Here is a 21,399-nt window from a genome sequence, read left to right on the forward strand (position 1 = left end):
GCAACAGAGACAGAGGGTATGTACAGGCCCAACATTAACTTCCTCTCACCAGGACTGAGCAGGCTAATGGCAGGTTAACCTGCCAATGGCAAATACCAAAGCTGAGGCACCAATATGACACCATTTTCCAGGAGAAACAGCCAACTATCTGATTGCGGGTTGATTATATTGGATTCCTTCAGTCACAGACTGGGTAGCAATCTGTCTTCACTGTAATAGACATGTATGCTGGATGTGCACTTATATGTTTTGCCCACAATGCTCTGCCATAATATTAAACCACTACTGTGGACTAATAGAATGGCTTATGTACCAACAAAGTATTCCATACAACTTTGCTTTTTGCTTCTGACCAAGAAAGCACTTCAAATGAAAAAAAAAAAAAAAAGGCAGCAATGGGCTCTTGCCCATGAAATTGACTGGTCTTACCAGGGTATCATACAGAAGGAGCTGACCTGACAAAAAGGCATGATGCCTTACCAAAGACTCATCTTCAGTACTAATTGAGAGAGACATCTGAAAGTCTGGAGTTCTACCTTACACGATTATGTACATGCTTTCAATCAGCAAAAAACACATGACACAGTTTCTCCTAGCAGGGTTGCTATTATACGTAATAATCCATTCACAGACTTTTTTTTTTAAGCTTTAGGCTCTAGAGGTCTTGTGTCAAGGAAGGAATGTTCCACCAAGGGTACAATGGTTCCATTGAATTAGGTGTTGATACTGCTACCCAGCAATTTTGGGTTCCTCTTGTCAATGAATCATCAGGCAAAGAAGGTGGTTATTCTACTGGTTGGTATGATGAAAACTGACAAACAAAGGGAAATTGGATTGACGCTAAATAGCAGGAGCAAGGAGAACTTAATTACAATCCAGTAGATTCTCTAGGGTGCCCCTAAGCTCTTCCACATCTAATAGTAACAGTGAAAGGACAATTACAACTTAACACAGTACCACAGAAGATTTGGATCCTGCAAGAGTGAAGCCTTGAGTCACCTGACCATGTAAAGACACCTGACCAGTTGAGGTGCTGGCTGAGGACAAAGGGAATACGGAATAGGTAGGAGAAGAAAGAGGCTGTAAATATCAAATATATCCTCTTGATATTACAGACCACTATAGAACTGAGGCATACAGCAACTACATATATTTTCTTCCCTTATTACATAAATGATAGATGGATATATATATTTAGATAGATACAGACACAGAGAGATACATTATTTTATGGAAGAATTTTTGGTTGTTCTTTAGGTAGCACGGTCCTGTTACCTAAACGCTTGAAACTATAAATTTTAGGAGGAGTTAATATCACCTAGGGATGGATAAAATATCTGTTGGAACTTTGTGTCTGTTCTGGGGACGGGGAGAGAATATCTTCATTTGTAAAAAGGAACAGTACGTCTTGTTAAGTAAAAACATAATATAGATGGTATGTATGGAGATGCTGAGTAGCCAAAGGAGTGGCATGTGCCAGTTATTAAACTACTGTTTCTCGGGTCCAAACCTACCCTTTTCTTTCTTCTCCATCATGTCTGGGCTGGGATTATGTAAACTATTATTTCTCCTTTGCCAACCAGTTTCCTGGCCGTTAAGTTCTGACGAAAGGAACACAGGATGGAGATTGGAAAGCATGATGAGGGGAGAAAGACTTGCTCCTTGCTATTACTTGTCATTACTATCAATACTGTTTTAACAAAGGACCTGATGGCAGCAGTTGATTCTTCTGGTCTTTAGAGGTTTTTTGTTTTGTTTTCTTAGCATTCCCAGGACCAGTTTCACAGAGCTCCCTCAGAGACACTAACATTAGCCTAGTAGCATCTCTCTTTAGAAATCTGAGGCTCAGTTCATCAAGTTCCAATCTCCAAGCTCCTGACGTACCTACTGGATAACAGCTCCTCCTCAGAAGTCTGAGTCCCAGACCCATGGGGCCTATTCTCTAAGTATTCTCTAAGTTTTTAAGTATCTAGGTTCTAAAAATCCTAACCTCTTGTTCCTTCAGACTGAGGTGAGTGCTGATTCCCATAGTTACCATCTGTGTATTACCTCAGTGTTTCCTTTTCACTTTCTCAGTTCTCATACACATATTACATCAATTCCTTACAATAAATTCTCTCTGTTGAAATACACAGTATGATTTCTGTTTTACTAAATAAAAATGTCCATCAATGGAATAAGGGTTCATAAAATCATGGTAAATCTATAAAAATAAACTTCAATGTAAATAATAGGAAGAATACAGATGATCTATGAGGACTGATATGAAAAGATAGTCAAGATACATCCTTCAATGAAAAAAAGCATGGTATATGCTATAATTTGAATGTTTGTGTCCCCAAAATTCATCAGTTGAAATTCTAACCCCCAAAGGGGAGGGTTATTAGTAAGCAGGGCCTTTGGGAGGTACTTAAGTCATGAGGGTGGAGTCCTCTTTATAAAAGAGGTTCCAGAGAGATCCCTTGCCTTTTTCACCATGTAAGGACACAGTGAGAAGGTACCAGCTATGATCCAGGAAGAAGGACTTCACCAGAAGAAATATCACTCAGTCGGTGGTATTCCGTTATAGCAGCCCAAACAGACTAAGACAGTACATCACAATATTTTAGTATAATTTCAACTGTACTCGAGAAAAAAAAGATATTTATAGATGTAAAAGTTATTTTTAGGAAAATAGCTTTTACCTTCTACCTTTTATACCTTCAATATAAAAATTGTATATGTACTACATTTACAACTTAGAAAAGAGGTTAAAAGAAAAACACAGAAAAATTAATGAAATATATCCAAGGATTTAATTCAAAGCACCATCTCTCACAGACATCCTTAGTCATCAGTGTGGGGAGGACAGAGAAAGGCAAAAGTATAGAGGTGTTCTTTCTATTATAACCCCAAACAAGGTAATTTTTTTAAATTTCTTACCTTAGCAACTTTGTGGTTTGCTGCAGTCTCATGAGATGTATTTTTCAAACCATCTTTGAGCTGTGTGATGAACAAATCATAACCCTCCGTACTAGAAACATCTACCTTTTCTAAACATGCAGATAGGAGCTGTTGTGCCTAAATAAAAAAGATGATCACAAAAAATTAACCACAACCAAAAATGTTAAATTCAGATTCTTATACAAATATTTTAATTCTGATAGGTACTATACTAAAGCTTCCTACTTTTACATTTTTTAAACAAACTTAGTTAAATCAAATAATGACTTGAAGGGCTGTTACAAAATTAAATGAGATAAAGCAACATATTCAGTGTAGTACCACATAGTAAAGTTTTAGAAGCTTTTATAAGCCAAAGCAAGATAGAAGAAACTGGCTAAGCTGAAACCATGAACAAAAGTAAAAGAGATATAAATGTAAAGTCCTCCAATGAGCTTTAAATACTCAAACTATGCAAAACCATAAGAGGGGTCACTCACTAAGTCAGCAGGTAATTTTTAAAAAGCCCTTTGCATTGTTACCCACATATTCAATATGAACTACGTTAACAGAAATATTCGGGCAATATATGGAAAAGAACACATCCACACTAATCCAACCAAATCCAGGACCCCATTCTTTAGGCAAGACAGTAACAAACTAGTGTGATGCAGGAAAGGATGCCTGGGATGGTAGAAGGACTACAAACAATATTACGTGAACAAGAGAGCTGTAATTATTTATGTAGAAAGAAAGAAAACCAGCAACAGATATTATGAGCTGGCAAGGTGGAGGAGGTGCCTGAAGCTGGCTAAATATCTAGCATTTAGGTCAGAGTAGTAGGAAAAATATTGACTTGACGGTCCATTTCATGTAAATGTTCAACTATTTACTGCAATTCTGTAGTTCCTTTTAAAACCCAACAGTTTGATACCATCTTTCATTGTAGGCTACGATGTATATCCTTTATTAAGATCTCACCTGGTCTAAGTTCCTTAAAGTAGGAGAGGAAAAAATGTTCAGTACAAGTAGAACTAACTAATTCTCTGTCCAAAGATTTTAGACATGTCCCAAGATCCAGATATTCTGATGACAAAAAGATGGCTACTCTGTTTTCATAACTCAAACCTTTAGCAACATGCTTTCATATACTAGATGACTGTGATATGACACTACATATGAAATCTAAGTAGATATACGTTGGTACTTTTTTTTTTTTTTTACAAAAATCCTTCCAAAGAGGGAATAAAACATTTAAACTGCACTTAAAATTCACACATTAACACTTTTCATGTCCTAAAAATGGGAAATATGCTATACTGATTTTTATCAATTAATCATATCACTCTGCCAAATGCAAAACAATTAATAATCAACAACTTGGGATGAAGACAGAAATAATATCTCACTTTATTAGCGTGTACAGCACTATAATCTTTTATATTCTGAGATGATTTAAAATCTGATAAATCTGAAAAATGTACTTTCAAATTACATGATATGAACATCAACTCACACAAAAGGATTTAAGTTAGGATAGACTTACAAATTAAGTAATGAATATGTAACACAGAAAGATACATATAGCTGAAATTTTAAACTGGAATTGTTAAGAAACATGATGCATAGCAAAGATTACTGGTTGTCCATTACTATTTATTCCTTCTTTTTTAATATTAAAGAAAAAAGAACCACCTCAGCTTAATGTGGCCATGTGACTAAATTCTGGCCAATGGAGTAAGTATGAAAAGGGCAAATGTGAAAGAGTTTGTAAAAGAGAACAAGAAAAATGAAGGAGGGGAAGAGAGGCAAGGAGAGGATGAGGGAGATAGGTGAAAGGAAAAGGAGAGAAAGAGGGTGGGTAATACCAGTGTGCTCCCCTGGCCTTTTGCCCACCTTTTCCTTAAGACTGGGAAGTAATGAGACTTGAAGCAGCTGTCTTGGACTCAGGAAATGGAAGCTAAGTGTTGAGGTAAACAAAGCTGTCCCTATAACCCAGCCCAGTACTGCTACTGGAAAGAAACTGTCTTGTTTAAGCCATTGTATTCTGGGGTCTCTGTTACCGTGGTATAACCTGTACAGTTCATACTTCTTTGTTTTTAAAAGGATACATATATAATATCCTCAAAGGACAACCTAATTTCATTTAACAGCTAGTAAGTCTGAAACTACATTAAGTAGAAAAGCATATTGATACTTATTTCAACTTACCTCTGTGACAGGTAATTCAAGCTGAACCACATCATCCTGCTTTGAAACTGGAGTTTGCAGAGCAGTGTCTAACAATAAGATTCCATTAAGGTCCTTTCTACACCCTACTGCATAATCATCCACAAAAATAACTTTATCCACAGCAGAAATATACTGACATTTCACCTGTCCACCTGGTTTAGCTGTTAAAAGAACAAAAATTCAACACTTAAGATTTTAAGACCAATAGTTCATTTAAAATAAATGTTTACATGGCAACTAAATATAATAATCTTTGACTAAAAAATATGCTCTAAAGGACATTAGAACTGATAAACTGGAATATGTACTGTAGCTTAAAGTAACAATATGAAATTATCAGAACTTGAAAACTATATTGCTGTTACAAGAGAATATCTTTATTCTTAGGAATACATATGGAAATAGTAAAGGGTAAAGGAACATGATATACGCAACCTATTCACAAGAGAGCAAAGTAATATGTATGTATGTGTGAGGGAATGATAAGTAAACGTGGTAAAATATTTAAAATTAAAATTAGTGGAACTGTGGGGTTTCCCTGGTGTCACAGTGGTTAAGAATCCATCTGCCACTGCAGAGGACACGGGTTCGAGCCCTGGTCAGGGAAGATCCCACATGCTGCGGAGCAACTAAGCCCATGCACAGAGCCTGCACTCTAGAGCCTGCGAGCCACAAATACTGAAGCCCACGTGCCTATAGCCTGTTCTCGGCAACAAGAGAAGCCACCGCAATGAGAAACCCGTGCACCTCAATGAAGAGTAGCCCCCACTCGCCACAGCTAGAGAAAGCCGGCACGCAGCAACAAAGACCAAACGTGGCCAAAAATAAGTTTTAAAAAATAAAATATATAAATTTTAAAAAAATTAGTGGAACTGGGTAAAGGTTGTAGAGAAGTTCTTTGTACTACACTACTTCAAAATAAAGTGTTTGCAAAAAATTTTTAAATATTCAATACTGTACAACATTGTAAATCAACTATACTTCAATTAAAATAAATAAATACTCAATATTTTCTTTACATCTTTTTTCCAAAAGTAATTAAGCATAAAGTCAATGTGGACAGTTTCTAGGTAACTACCTCAAAAGTTCTTTAGGGCTTTTATATCTGAGATAAAATTATGGAAAATCATTATAACCTAAGCTAAGAGAACTAGTAAAGTCTCTGGTTCAACTACCAATGAAAAAACAGTCAACTATCACTGACGATCAATGTCCCCTGAAGTTTCTGCTAAATCAATATCAGAAGAGTATTTTAACAGAAATAAAATTTCTCAGAATAAATTAGAGTAGGATTTCAAGAAGTATTACAAAAGACAGTAAAACATAGAAGGTTTAAATACCCAAAAATATTGGAAAATATAACATCAATTTCTACATTTTAATTTATAAGAGATTTACAAGGAGACTAATGTTAAGTATTCTGCCATGAATACAGAGTCTCTGTAAAAAAGACTTGAAAGAATGATCAACAGTGAAATTTTATTGCACTAATGAAGAAACTTCTCTGGGAGCAAGCAATCCTGCCGCCAGTATACCTTATTCTAAACCCCCACTACGACGCTACAGAACATTCCTGATAGTAGTACGATTATTGCCTAGTGATACAAAAGCGGAAAAGAAGAGATAAATCAGGGTCCTACTCATCAATCTATAGGACAACTATAAAACATGTTATAATCAATGAAAATTAGGGTTGGGTTTCTTAATCCAAGATTATTACAGCTCTCTCAAGCTCCTGGAGACACTACATAACTGATTAGGAACTAATTCATTATCTACATAAAACCAAGAAAAATTCATGGAATTTCTATAGTTCATTCCCAGATCTTTTTGTTTGAAATATATGTTAGCATATAGGAAAATAATCTCTGTACTACAATAAAACAGGAATATTTACCTAGCACTTCTGATCTCTAGGTAAAATCACAAGAAATCATACACATTATAGGAACTGAGAGTAAAATTATGTAAGAACTTGTAAAGATAGTTTCAAAACTCATTAACTATAATTTTTAAAAATAGACTATTCTTTTTACAGCAGTTTTAGGTTCACAGCAAAATTGAGCAGAAGGCAGAGATTTCCCATATGTGCCCTGCCCCCCACACATAACTATAAAATTTTTAAAAACAAAACTACAAATTCTGTTTTATTGTTTTAGGGATAGGTAATTAGGTAAGGAACTGTAAAAACCATTATTTTGTGAAAACTTTCCCAGAGAGGTATAAAATGTGAGAATCTACACAAAGGTTTTCAACTGGGTTTCCATGCAACCCTAGAATTCCATATGTCACTAGAAATTCCTCAATAGATCATGACAAAAAAAGTCAACATTTTTTTGGAACTTCTTATACTATACAATATTAGCACAGTGACCAAGCAGCCTTATTGGCAATTTCTTCAGAGGTCTTCCAGGCCCACAGAGCAGCATGTAATAGGACCGTTTTATTCAGATGAGTCCATTCCCAATTTTTTGACCTAAGTTACAGAAGGCCATTTGTAAGTGGTGACTTGCTGTACTACGCACCGGAAAGACAGTAAACTTATTATCAGCCATACTACCCCAAAGTTCGTGAGTTCGTGTGACCTCATCTTAACTAATTACATTAGCAAAGACCCTGTTTCTAAATAAGGTCACAATCTGAGGTCCCATGCGCACATGAATTATACAACCCACCACAAACTCTTTCTCTGAATCTTTTACTCAGCCTTCGAACTTTATTTCGACAAAAAGAGCTTTGCTAGTGTAGTCTGATAGTATGCTCAAGATTTGATTTACATCTGCCCCTAAACAAGCTCTAGATTTCTGTGAAGAAAAAATATCCTGCAGTGAACAAAGAATATTTTATGGAACTTTTCACCTTCTAACACGTTTGGGCATGTCTTTCCTTACTTAACAAGAAAAAAGACCAAAGACACAAATTCTCTAACTTGGGATAAAAATGAAATCCATGTGTGCTTAAGTCTGACCCAGAACTGCGTATCTGTACAGCAAAAAAAACAAGTATAGGTTTTACAATGAGAGGTAACAATCGACATTTATTTTTAGTTATAAGAATAACAATTTTAAGTACTTTTAACAATTTTAATGCTGCAAATAACATTAACAAAAAACTTACAGGGCTTCCCTGGTGGTGCAGTGGTTAAGAATCCACCTGCCAATGCAGGGAACATGGGTTCGAGCCCTGGTCCGGGAAGATCCCACATGCCGTGGAGGAACTAAGCCCGTGCGCCACAACTATTGAGCCCATGTGCCACAACTACTGAAGCCCACACGCCTAGAGCCTGTGCTCCGCAACAAGAGAAGCCACCACAATGAGAAGCCCGCGCACCGAAACGGAGTAGCCCCTACTCGCCCCAACTAGAGAAAGCCTGCACGCAGCAACAAAGACCCAATGCAGCCAAAAATAAATAAATAAATTTATAAAAAATAAAAAACTTATAACCTGTACTTAAATTAAACCTCCCAAGTTTACCTTCTTTTTTTTTTTTTTCCCGCAGTACGCGGGCCTCTCACTGTTGTGGCTTCTCCCATTGCAGAGTACAGGCTCCAGACGAACAGGCTCAGCAGCCATGGCTCACGGGCCAGGCCGCTCCGCGGCATGTGGGATCTTCCCAGACCGGGGCACGAACCCGTGTCCCCTGCATCGGCAGGCAGACTCTCAACCACTGTGCCACCAGGGAAGCCCTCAAGTTTACCTTTAAAAAATGTAAGTCCCATTTTGGCATAAGTCAGTTATTTAACAGAAATTTATTTTGTTTGACTTATGAGTTTAAAATGTCTGAAAATAAATTTCTCAAAGAAAGATAAGTCATGCTTAACTAATGCTTAAATTTTCAAGAAAAGTCAGCTAAAAAGTCATCTTTGGTTTTTACGTACAAGGGAAAAACTCTTATACCTACCCTTTACCACATGTTACACTTTGTTAGAATTTTCTATAGAAGATACTTGTAAAATGACTTTGAACCCTACATGGATAAAGTTTAAAAAGAAATTCAAGCAGAAAATTTTAATAGAAGAAACACTCAAATTTCCTCCAACTATACCAGAGATCAGCAAGCTTCTTATAAAAAGGTCAGATAGTAACTATTTAAGGCCTCACAAGACATATGGTCTTTCTCACAATTACTCAACTCTGCCACTGTAGTGCAAAAGCAACATGTAAATAAACGGGTATGTATGTGTTCCAGTAGCATTTTATTTGCAAAATCAGGAAACTGGCTGAGAGCTACCGAGGTGGCAGGACATAGTTTGCAGACTCCTGGCTGACACTAATGACTTGCATTACTACAGATTTTCTTTTTGGGCAGGGGAAATTTCACAAAAATAGGTTAAAACTTCACAGCCAGAAACAATAAGCTGCTGAAAACTAACATAGAAAAATCTTGAAAGCAACCAGAGGATATGTTATGGACAAGCAAGGAATAGTAACAATAAAAGCACATTTATCATTAAAAACCATGGGGTTCATTAGGAATTGAACTATTTTTAAAATACTGAAAAAAGAAATTCTATATTCAACAAAAATGTCCATGAGGAATGAAGGTGAAATAAAGACATGCTCAGATGAGGGAACACTAAAGAGAAATTTTGCCAGCAAACCTGCTCAAAAAGAATCACAAAAGGAAGTTCATCAAAGAGACGGGAAATTATTCAGAAATAAACTTAGGGTCTCAAGAATGAGGGAAGAGCAACAGAAATGGTAAATATCTGGGTAGATATAAGTGATGATTCTTCACCTCAGTTCTTTAAAATATATTTGACAACTGAAAGCAAAAATTACTACAATGTCTGGTGGTCTTCAATGTCACATATATGTAATAAATAAGTCAGCCATAACTTAAAAGAGAGAAGGGTACAATAGGGCGGTATGGTTTCTATATTCCACTTAAAGTGGTAAAATAGGGCTTCCTTGGTGGCGCAGTGGTTAAGAATCTGCCTGCCAATGCAGGAGACACAGGTTCGAGCCTTGGTCCGGGAAGATCCCACATGTCGCGGAGCAACTAAACCTGTGCACCACAATTACTGAGCCTGTGCTCTAGAGCTGAGAGCCACAACTACTGAGCACTCGTGCCACAACTACTGAAGCCCATGTGCCTACTGCCCATGCTCCAAAACAAGGCAATCCACCACAATGAGAAACCCACGCACTGCAATGAAGAATAGCCCCTGCTCGCTGCAACTAAAGAAAGCCCGTGCAACAATGAAGACCCAATGCAGCCATAAATAAATAAATAAATAAATAAATAAATAAATAAAGTTCCCTAAATAAATAAATAAATAAGGTAAAATACTGACTCTAAATAGACTGAGAAAAGTATGTATATTGCAATCCTTCAAGTAACTACAAAAGCACATACAAATAATTAGGCAAAAGCAATAAATAAGTTTTAAAAAATCAAGCCAGAAAACGCAGAAAGAGAAAAAATAGAGGAAACAAATAATCAACTGGAGTATATAAATCAAAATATCAACAATTACATTAAACAAAAATGGCCTAAGTATGCCAATGAAAAGATAAACTGAATTTAAACACACACACACACACACACACACACACACACACACACAAACACACACAAAAACCAATTCTATGATGTCTACAAGAAACTTTTACCAATGGAAAAAAGATATATCATGCAAATGTTAATCAAAGAAAGATGGAATAGTTATATTATATCAGCCAATGATCGTAACAAAGAAAATCACCAGGAATAAATGAGGACATTACATGATAAAAGGGTCAGTTCATGAAGAACAAAAAGCAATCCTAAATATATACACATGTAGGAGAACTTCAAAATACATTCAGCAAAAATTAACAGAACTGAAGGGAGAAATAGGCATCCATAAGTATAGTTGAAGACTTCAACTTTCAGTAGCTGACAGAACTAGTATAGAAAACAATAACATCAAAAAGAAAAGAAAACAGTACCATCAACCCATGACATTTTTAAAATATTCCACCTATCAACAGTAGAATGCACACTCATTTCAGGTGCACACTGAACATTAGTCAAGACATATCACATCCTGGATCATAAAACAAACCTTAATATACAAGAAGTGAAGTTAAAAGTATGTTCTCTGAGAGCCCAGAAATAAACCCATACACCTCCAGGTCAATTAATCTTCAACAAAGGATGTAAGAATATACAATGGGAAAAAGACAGTCTCTTCAGCAAGTGGTATTGGGAAAGTTGGATGGCCACATGTAAATCAATGAAGTTACAACACACCCTCACACCATACACAAAAATAAACTCAACATGACTTAAAGACTTAAATATAAGACATGACACCATAAAAATCCTAGAAGAGATCATAGGGAAAACATTCTCTGAAATAAATTATACCAATGTTTTCTTAGGTCAGTCTCCCAAGGCCACAGAAATAAAAGTGAAAATAAACCAACGGGACCTAATCAAACTTATAGGCTTTTGCACAGCAAAGGAAACCATAAACAAAACAAAAAGACAACCTATGAACTAGGAGAAAATATCAGCAAATGATGTGACAGACAAGGGCTTAATCTCCAAAATATACAAGTAGCTCATACAACCCAATCGAAAAATGGGCAGAAGACCTTAATAGACATTTCTCCAAAGAAGAAATACAGATGGCCAATAAGCACATAAAAAGATATTCAACATCACTAATTATTAGAGAAACGAAAATCAAAACTACAATGAGGTACCACCTCACACTGGTCATAATGGCCATCACTAAAAAGTCTACAAATAACAAATGCTGGAGAGAGTGTGGAGAAAAGGGAACCCTCCTACACTGTTGGTGGGAATGTAAGTTGGTGCAGCCACTAGGGAAAACAGTATGGAGGTTCCTCAAAAGACTAAAAACAGAATTACGATATGATTCAGCAATCCCGCTCCTGGACATATATCCAGACAAAAATTATTCAAAAAGATACATGTACCCGTATGTTCACAACAGCACTATTCACAATAGCCAAAACATGGAAACAACCTAAATGTCCAGCAAAAGATGAATAGATAAAGAAGATGTGGTACATATATACAATCAAATACTACTCAGCAATTAAAAAGAACAAAATAATGTCATTTGCAGCAACAGGGATGCTACTAGAGATTATCATACTAAGTGAAGTAAGTCAGAAAGAGAAAGACAAAATACCATATGATATCACTTATAAGGGAAATCTAAAATACGACACAAATGAACCTATGTACAAAACAGAAACAGACTCATGGACACAGAAACCAGACTTGTGGTTGCCAAGGGGGAGGGGATTGGGGGAGGGATGGGGTTAGGAGATGTTAGCTATTGTATACAGAAAGGATAAATAACAAGGTCCTACTGTACAGCACAGGAAACTATATTCAATATCCTATGATAAACCATAATGGAAAATAATATTTTTTAAAAAAATAATGTATATATGTAAAACTGAATCACTTCAGTGTACAGCAGAAATTAACACAATGTTGTAAAACAACTATACTTCAATAAAACAAATAAACAAACAAAAAGTATGTTCTTGGGACTTCCCTGGTGGCACAGTGGTTAAGAATCCGCCTGCCAATGCAGGGGACACGAGTTCGAGCCCTGGTCCGGGAAGTTCCCACATGCTGCAGAGCAACTAAGCTCATGTGCCACAACTACTGAGCCTGCGTTCTAGAGCCCGCGAGCCACAACTACTGAGCCCACATGCCACAACTACTAAAGCTCACATGCCTAGAGCCCGTGCCCCACAACGAGAAGCCACCACAATGAGAAGCCCGCACACTGTAACGAAGAGTAGCCCCCATTCACCGCAACTACAGAAAGCCCACGCGCAGCAACGAAGACCCAACGTAGCCATAAATAAATGAATAAATAAATAAATTTTTTTTAAAGTATATTCTCTGACCATAATGGATTTAAGTATAAATCAATAACAGAAACATCATGGGAAACCTCTAAATACTTGTAAATTAAACAACATACTTCTAAATAATCTTTAGGTCAATGAAGAAGTCTAAACATTTTTAAAAGAATGAAAATGAGGGAGTTCCCCATGGTCTAGTGGTTGGGATTCGGCGCTTTCACTGCCGTGGCCTGGGTTCAATCCCTGTTGGGGAACTGATATCCTATAAGCTGCAGCACAGCCAAAAAAAAAAAAAAAAACCAAGAATGAAAGTGAAAATATAATATCAAAACATGTCATATGAAGCTGAAACAGGGACTTCCCCGGTGGTCTAGTGGTTAAGAATCCGTCTTCCAATGCAGGGGACGTGGGTTCAATCCCTGGTCGGGGAACTAAGATCCCACATACCACAGGGCAACTGAGCCCTCATGTCACAACTACTGAAGCACGTGGGCCACAACTAGAGAGCCTGCATGCCACAACTAGAGAGAAGCCCATGCACCACAACGAGGAGCCCACATGCCGCAACTGAGACCCAATACAGCCAAAAATTAAATAAATAATTTTTAAAACCAAAAAGAAGCTAAAACAGTGATTAGAGTAAAATTTACAGGAATTGAATACTTATACTAGGGTGGGGAAGAAGGCCTTAAATCAATAACCTAAGCTTCCTACTTAAGAAAACCAGAAAAAGAGCAAAACAAGCAAAAGAAAAGAAACAATAAAGATAATAGCAGAAATCAGTGGAAGTGAAAATAGAAAAACAACACAGAAAATCAATATAAGCAAAAATGAGTTCTTTGAAAAGATCAATGAAATTTATAATGCTGTAGCAAGACTGGCAAAGAAAAAAAAAAGAAGACATAAATTACCAATAATATCAGGAATGAAAGAGGAGCTAGACGACAGATCCTGCAGACATCAAAAGATAAATAATACTATGAACATCTCTATGCACATAAACTTGACAACTTAGGTCATCAAAATAAATAAATTTGACACTACAAATGTTAAGAAAATAACTGAGGAATAATACGGGTAGATATACACACATAAATTTTGAAACAGAAGTGAGATTCCTTAAAAACCACATACTATCAAATTATCCAAAATGAAACAGATAATCTAAATTAAGGAAAGTGAATTCACAGTTTAAAACTTTTCAAAGAAATCTCCAGGCTTACCTGATTTCTCTGGAGAACTTAAAAAGTAACACCAATCCTACACAATCTCTTTCAGGAAACAGAAGAGGGAACACTTCCAAACTCATTTTATGAGGCCAGATTTAACCTGATATCAAAACTAGAAAAAGACAGTACAAAAAGAGAAACTCATACCATTATTCCTCACACAGACTGATGCAAAAATCCTCAACAAAATAAAAGCAAATGGAGTTTAGCAATATATAAAAATAACAATACACCAGGACCAAGTAGGGTTATCCCAGGGATGCAAAACTCGTTCAATATTCAAAAATCAATCAATGTAAGCTACCATGATAATTGCTTAAAGAAGAAAAACCACATAATCAACTCAGCAGATGCATCTGGCAAAATATATCTTTTCATGATTAAAAAAAAAAAAAGTCCTCAGCAAATTAAAAGGTAATTTCCCCAATCTGATGAAGGACGGCTACAGGAAGTCTACCACTACCAAACACTTAATGGTAAAAGACTGAACACTTTCCCCCTAAGATCACGAACAGGACAAGGATATTACACTCTCACCACTCCTATCCAATATCATAATGGAAGATCTAGCCACTGCAACAAGAAATGGGGAACCAGACAGATTAGAAAGGAAGAAATCAAACTGTCCCTATTCACAGATACAGATTACCTATGTAGAAAATCCCAAAGAATCTAAAAAACAAACAAAAACTCCTAGAGCTAACGAGTTGAGCAAGGTTTCACTGAACAAAGTCAATACACAAAAATCAAACAACTGTATTTCTATATACTAGCAATGATCAATGTGAAACCAAAATTTACCCCCAAAATTAACAGTCTACAAGAGATCTAAAAACATAAAATAAGGTTTCCCTGATGGCACAGTGGTTGAGAGTCCGCCTGCCGATGCAGGGGATACGGGTTCGTGCCCCGGTCCAGGAAGATCCCACATGCCGCAGAGCGGCTGGGCCTGTGAGCCATGGCTGCTGAGCCTGCGCGTCCGGAGCCTGTGCTCTGCAACGGGAGAGGCCACAACAGTGAGAGGCCCGCGCACCGCAAAAAAAAATAAAAATAAAAATAAAATAAAATAAAATACTTAGATATATATCTAACAAAAGGTATACAGAATATGTATGCTGAAAAGTACAAATGACCAGTGAAAGAAATCAAAGAAGAGCTAAATAAAACCATGGTCATGGAATGGAAGAATCAACATAGCAAAGATGTCCTCTATAAATTTAATGCAATTTCAATCAAAATCCCAGCAGGAGTTTTGAGATATAGATAAACTGAGTCCAAAATAATTTGAAAAGGCAAAGGAACTTGAATAGCCAAAACAATTTTGATAAAGAATAAAGCTGGACAAATCACATTATATGACTTTAAGACCTGCTATAAAACTTATATTACCACAAGAATGTGTGCTACTGGAAAATGGATAGACACATTAGATCTATGAAACTGAACAGAATCCAGAGACAGAACTGCATAAACATGACCATCTGATTTTTTTTAATTGTGGTAAATTATACATTACATAAATCTTACCATTTTAACCATTTCTAAGTGTACAGTTCAGTGGCATTAAGTACATTCATGTTTTGCAACCATCACCAACCACCCATCCACAGAACTCTTTCCATCTTGCAATACTGAAACTCTATAACCATTGACACTAACTCCCCACCTCCATCCCTATAGAACCTGGCAACCACTATTCTACTTTCTTGTCTCTATGAAATTGACTAAGTACCTCATGTAAGTGGCATCATACAGTATTTGTTCTTTTGTGACTGGCGTATTTCACTGAGCATAACGTCTTCAAGGTTCATCCATGATGTAGCATGTCTCAGAATTTCCTCCCTTTTTAAGGCTAATATTTCATTGTATACATACACCATATTTTGTTTATCCATTCATCCACTGATAGACACTTGGATGGCATCTACCTCTTGTCTAGCTGGGAATAATGTCACTGTGAACATGGCATACAAGTGTTTCTTCAAGATCCTGCTTTCAATTCTTTATATCCAATACTCAAACGCAGAATTTCAAGTTCATACAGTAATTTTTAATTATTTGAGGAACTGTATTACTCAAATGTGGAATTGCAGGTTCATATGGTAATTTTTAATTATTTGAGAAACCACATACTGTTATCCACAATGGCTGCACCATTTTATATTCCCACCAGTATGGCAAAAAGGTTCCAATCTCTATATATCCTTGCCAACACTTACTCTTCTTTTTTCTTTTTTGATAATAGCCATCCTAATGGGTGTGAAGTGATACCTCATTGTGGGTTTGATTTGCATTTCCCTAATGATTAACGATGCTGAGCATCCTTTCATGTGCTTGTTGGTCATTTGTTTATCTTCTTTGGAGAAATGCCTATTTAAGTCCTTTGCTCATTCTTTAACCAGGCTATTTGTTTTTTGCTGTTGTTGAGTTGCTTCTCCGTAATTGTCTAAATATATCTGGCTGTATCTCTGGATATCTGATTGGCAAATATTTTCTCCCCTTCTGTGTTTTGCCTTTTTACTCTTGATAGTGTCCTTCAATGCACAAAAGTTTTTCATTTTGATGAAGTCCAATTTGTCTATTTATTTTCTAGGTGTCTGTGCCTTTGGTATCATATCCAAGAAATCACTGTCATATCCAACATTTTGAAGCTTTTCTGCTTTGTTTTCTTCTAAGAGCTTAAGAGTTATAGCTCTTACATTTAAGTCTTTGATCCATTTTGAGTTAATTTTTGTATATGGTGTTTTGTATATGGTTGACTATAGTGTATATGATTGTATAATGGTCGAACTTCACTCTTTTGCATGTGGATATCCAGTTTTCTCAGCACTATTTCTTAAAGAGATCGTCCTTTCCCCCTTTGGATGGTCTTGGCCTCCTTGTCAAAAATCATTTGATCACATATGTAAGGGGTTACTTCTGTGCTCATTAGTCCATCAGTCTTTATGTCTGTCTATACCAGAACCACATTGTTTTGATTACTGTAGCACTGTAGTAATAAATTTTGAAATCAGCAAGTGTGAGTCCTCCAACATTTTCTTTTTTTTTTCAAGAATGCGTTGACTATTTGGGGTCCCTTGAGATTCCATACAAATTTTAGGATGGATTTTTCTATTTCTACAAAAAAAAGTCATTGGGATTTTGATAAGGATTGCAATCTGTAAACAGCTTTGGGTAGTATGATTTCTTAACAATATAGAGACAATACCAAATGCTGGCAAGGATGCAGAGCAAGTGGAACTCATAAATTTCTAATGGAAATACATAATGGTACAGCCACACTAGTTTGACAGCTTCTTATAAAGTTAAACATACACTTACGAAATGGCCTTGCAATCCCACTTCTATGTATTTACCCTAGAGACATAAAACCTTTATTCGCACAAAAACTTGTACTCAGGTGTTTATAACAGGTCTATTCATAATTATCAAAAGCATATCCTCCCAAGAGTGACTGACTAAATAAATGGTGATACATTCATATGATGGAATATTATTTAGCAATAAAAAGGAATGAACTATGGATACATGCAACAACTTGATGATTCTCACAGGCATTATGCTATGTGCAACAAGTCAGTATCAAAAAGTTACATACTGGGTTTCCCTGGTGGTGCACTGGTTAAGAATCCGCCTGACAATGCAGGGGTCACAGGTTCGAGCCCTGGTGCAGGAAGATCCCACATGCCGTGGAGCAACTAAGCCCGTGCACCACAACTACTGAGCCTGTGCTCTAGAGCCCACGAGCCACAACTACTGAAGACCGTGCTCCACAAGAGAAGCCACCGCAGTGAGAAGCCCGCACACCACAACAAAGAGCAGCCCCCGCTCACTGCAACTAGAGAAAGCCCACACGCAGCAACAAAGACCTAACGCAGCCATAAATAAATAAATAAATAAATAAAGTTGCATACTGTAGGGTTCCATTTCCATGACATTCTAGAAAAGACAAAACTAACAGTACAGAGAACAGATCAGTGATTACCAAAGGTTGGGGTTGAGGGGAGAGGCTAACTACAAACGGACACCAAAGTGGATACCACAGGGAACTTTTCAGGTGTTGAAACTGCCCTGTATCCTGATTGTGGTGATGGTTACATGAATCTATGCATGTATTACTAGTATACACACATAAAAAGCCATTTACTATAATCATTAATCAAAATTTATTTTTAAATTATATAAAAGAATAAACACATAGGAAAATATTTACAACACAGTTTTAACAAAGTAAAGGGGGGAAATAGTTCATAACATATCTTACCATCCAAATTCTATAAAAATATATTAAATAATAGAAAAAGGCAAAAATAACCCATTACACACCAAAATGCTAAGACTGGCCATCTCTAGGTAATGAAACCATAAGTAACTGTACTTTCCCTTAGTCTATCTGATGTCTTATAATAAGGTAAATCACTTTTAAAGTGGAAATTTTCAAAGGAAGAAAATTGCAGGGTTTTTTAAATTAGTTATCAATTTTAATACCCACATTGAGAAATAGTCAAATCTTTAAAAATACACCATCCATGTGCATCCCTATAAAACTTCGAAAAATACTATCAGAAATACATTATCTTTGCAAACTGACACAACACACTGTAAAAGTCCATGTCCACTAAGATATCATCAAACTTCAATGCTTAAAATAGTCTACCATAACAAACATACAAATGTCATTCAAAATCAATAAAGAGGGTGCAAAATTAATGTTAGGTTCTTATAAAGCCCTTAAAATTTAATTAAAGTTACCAAAATAAAATCATTTAACAAAAGTTGTTAGTATACAGTATTATTCAAAGCCAAAATGAGTATTCCTATAAAAGAGAACTTAGTGCAAAGCAAAGGAAGTTTGGGAAAGTTCAGTGGCTAGGCCATGAAGAAAAAGTAACAAATGGATAAATACAAAGCAGGGATAGTATTATTCCAGGCAGGAAAACCAACATCTACCTAAACATGGAAGAGGTTCTCCGAAATATACAGAATTATTAGAATTAAGAGTTCCAAGTTCCAATTCTCTTTATTCACTTTATCCAAAACTACCACCAGACCACTTTTTTTTACAATAATCTTAAGTATCTGACATCAACTGAGAAAGTTTTGAGAACATAATCACCACTGAAAATTTCCATGGATGGGACTCAATCTTTAAGGACCTACTCCCTGTAAGAAATCGTGGGGCCCTTTTCATATACATTACTCAATTTGTCACAGTTAAATCTCTTAACCAGTCTGGGATATAGAGGTTACATTCTTCCTTTAGGATTTTGACCTGGCTATAATTAAGTAAAATTTGGGGACTAACTTCCCTATCTGATATTGCACAGGAGAAACCCTAACCATCTGTAAATAAATTCCTGTTGCTACACAGAAAGTTGCCCATGTGAGAACAACTCAGCTGCAAATCAATTTAATTCTACAATTTGGAACATGTGACCTTGTGAATTTCTATTTGGAGCTCATATCTGAAACTACTATTTTCTGTTTAACATAGATGGCACGTGTCATCATTCCTCACATAGCCTACATTTTAAGTCAGTTCAAGTCAAATTCCATCCAAATATGATGAAAATACATCCAGCTGTTTTTGCATACTATAGTAACAGGCCAACAAAAACTTCCCCTGGATATCTGCCTTGCCGCTCTCTCACATCACTGGGATCTTTGCTCAAGTGCCATCACAGAGACCCGCCTCCCCTGCCAGACCACCACACAGCACAAATTTATCCACCATCATCTCATATCAGTTTTGATATGGCATTTATCACCACCTGATATAGTGTGTGTGTGTGTGTGTGTGTGTGTGTGTGTAGTGTGTAATACACCTCTTTCCACTAAACCATGAGCTCTAGGAAAGCAAGGACTTTGTTAACTGCTATATCACCAGTGCTTGACACACAGTAAATGTTTTTGAATAAATGAATCATTTTCTATAGTTTTGAAGAACTTTTTAATGGATTAAAACTAAGCTATACTGGGACTTCCCTGGTGGTTCAGTGGGTAAGACTCTGCACTCCCAATACACGGGGCCCAGGTTCGATCCCTGGTGGGAGAACTAGATCCTGCATATATGCCGCACCTAAGAGTTCACATGCCGCAACCAAGAGCCCACATGCCACAACAAAGATCCCATGTGCTACAACTAACAACCGGCACAGCCTAAATAAATAAATCATTAATTAATTAAAATATTTTTTAAAAACTAAGCTATAATGTGATAAAATGAAACATTCTAACAGTTAGCTTTTTTCTTAATACAACATGAAACAAAGACATTTGAGGCCTGGAACAGTTGATCTGGTAGATAGTCCAAGCCATTTCTGCCCTCTGTAGCCACTTTTTCCCCTGCCCTCCTTCTGCCCTCAGTATGAGGTCACTGTCCTTGCTATAGCAGCATTTTGGTGAAAAAGAATCAGAGCACTTAATTGGTTCCAAAAAATCAAACAAAACTGAATTACATGAGAAAAGGGCAAAATAGAAAGCAACAGGAATTTGGCCCTTGGTCTATTCCTGCTGCGTACAAGCATATTTCATTATATATACACTAAATACAATTTAAGATACAGTGGGGTAGGTTTTATTAGCAGACTAACTTGAGAGGTTTTCTTACCAAAAAAACAAAAAATTATGGCTAAATACAATACTATTCAATTCAAATAAAATTTGTCTCTCATTCATCCCAGGGATATGAAATAAACTTGATCATTTAAGATTCTAGGTGGGGCTTCCCTGGTGGCGCAGTGGTTGAGAGTCCTCCTGCCGATGCAGGGGACACGGGTTCGTGCCCCGGTCCGGGAAGATCCCACATCCCGCGGAGCGGCTGGGCCCATGCGCCATGGCCGCTGAGCCTGCACGTCCGGAGCCTGTGCTCCGCAACGGGAGAGACCACAATAGCGAGAGGCCCGCGTACGGCAAAAAATAAAAATAAAAAATAAAATAAATAAAAAGTAAGAATATTTATTTCCTCTAAAATACATCCTTGATTTAACATACTCAAGTAGAGCACAATTCTTTTTAGGAGCACTGCCCTTGTCACAAACTGTTTTGTTTTGTTTTTTTTTAATTTTATTTATTTATTTATTTATTTTTTTGGTTTTTGTGCTACGCGGGCCTCTCACTGTTGTGGCCTCTCCCGTTGCGGAGCACAGGCTCCGGACGCACAGGCTCAGCG

At 36.7% G+C, this 21,399-nt stretch overlaps 1 protein-coding gene across 11 annotated transcripts in view; it reads right to left on the reverse strand.

Moving 5' to 3' along the window:
- Positions 1-21,399, reverse strand: part of BIRC6 (baculoviral IAP repeat containing 6) — a 239,633-nt gene that overhangs the window by 206,955 nt on the left and 11,279 nt on the right. For all 11 annotated transcript variants that reach the window (XM_067007850.1, XM_067007847.1, XM_059078733.2 and 8 more), the window contains exons 2-3: positions 5,134-5,315; positions 2,923-3,060 (exon numbers count right to left, since the gene is read on the reverse strand). In XM_067007850.1, coding sequence (XP_066863951.1) covers positions 2,923-3,060; positions 5,134-5,315 — 320 coding nt within the window. The remainder of the gene's footprint in view (positions 1-2,922; positions 3,061-5,133; positions 5,316-21,399) is intronic.

Source organism: Kogia breviceps, chromosome 11, assembly GCF_026419965.1.
Source record: "Kogia breviceps isolate mKogBre1 chromosome 11, mKogBre1 haplotype 1, whole genome shotgun sequence".
Lineage (NCBI taxonomy): Eukaryota > Metazoa > Chordata > Mammalia > Artiodactyla > Physeteridae > Kogia > Kogia breviceps.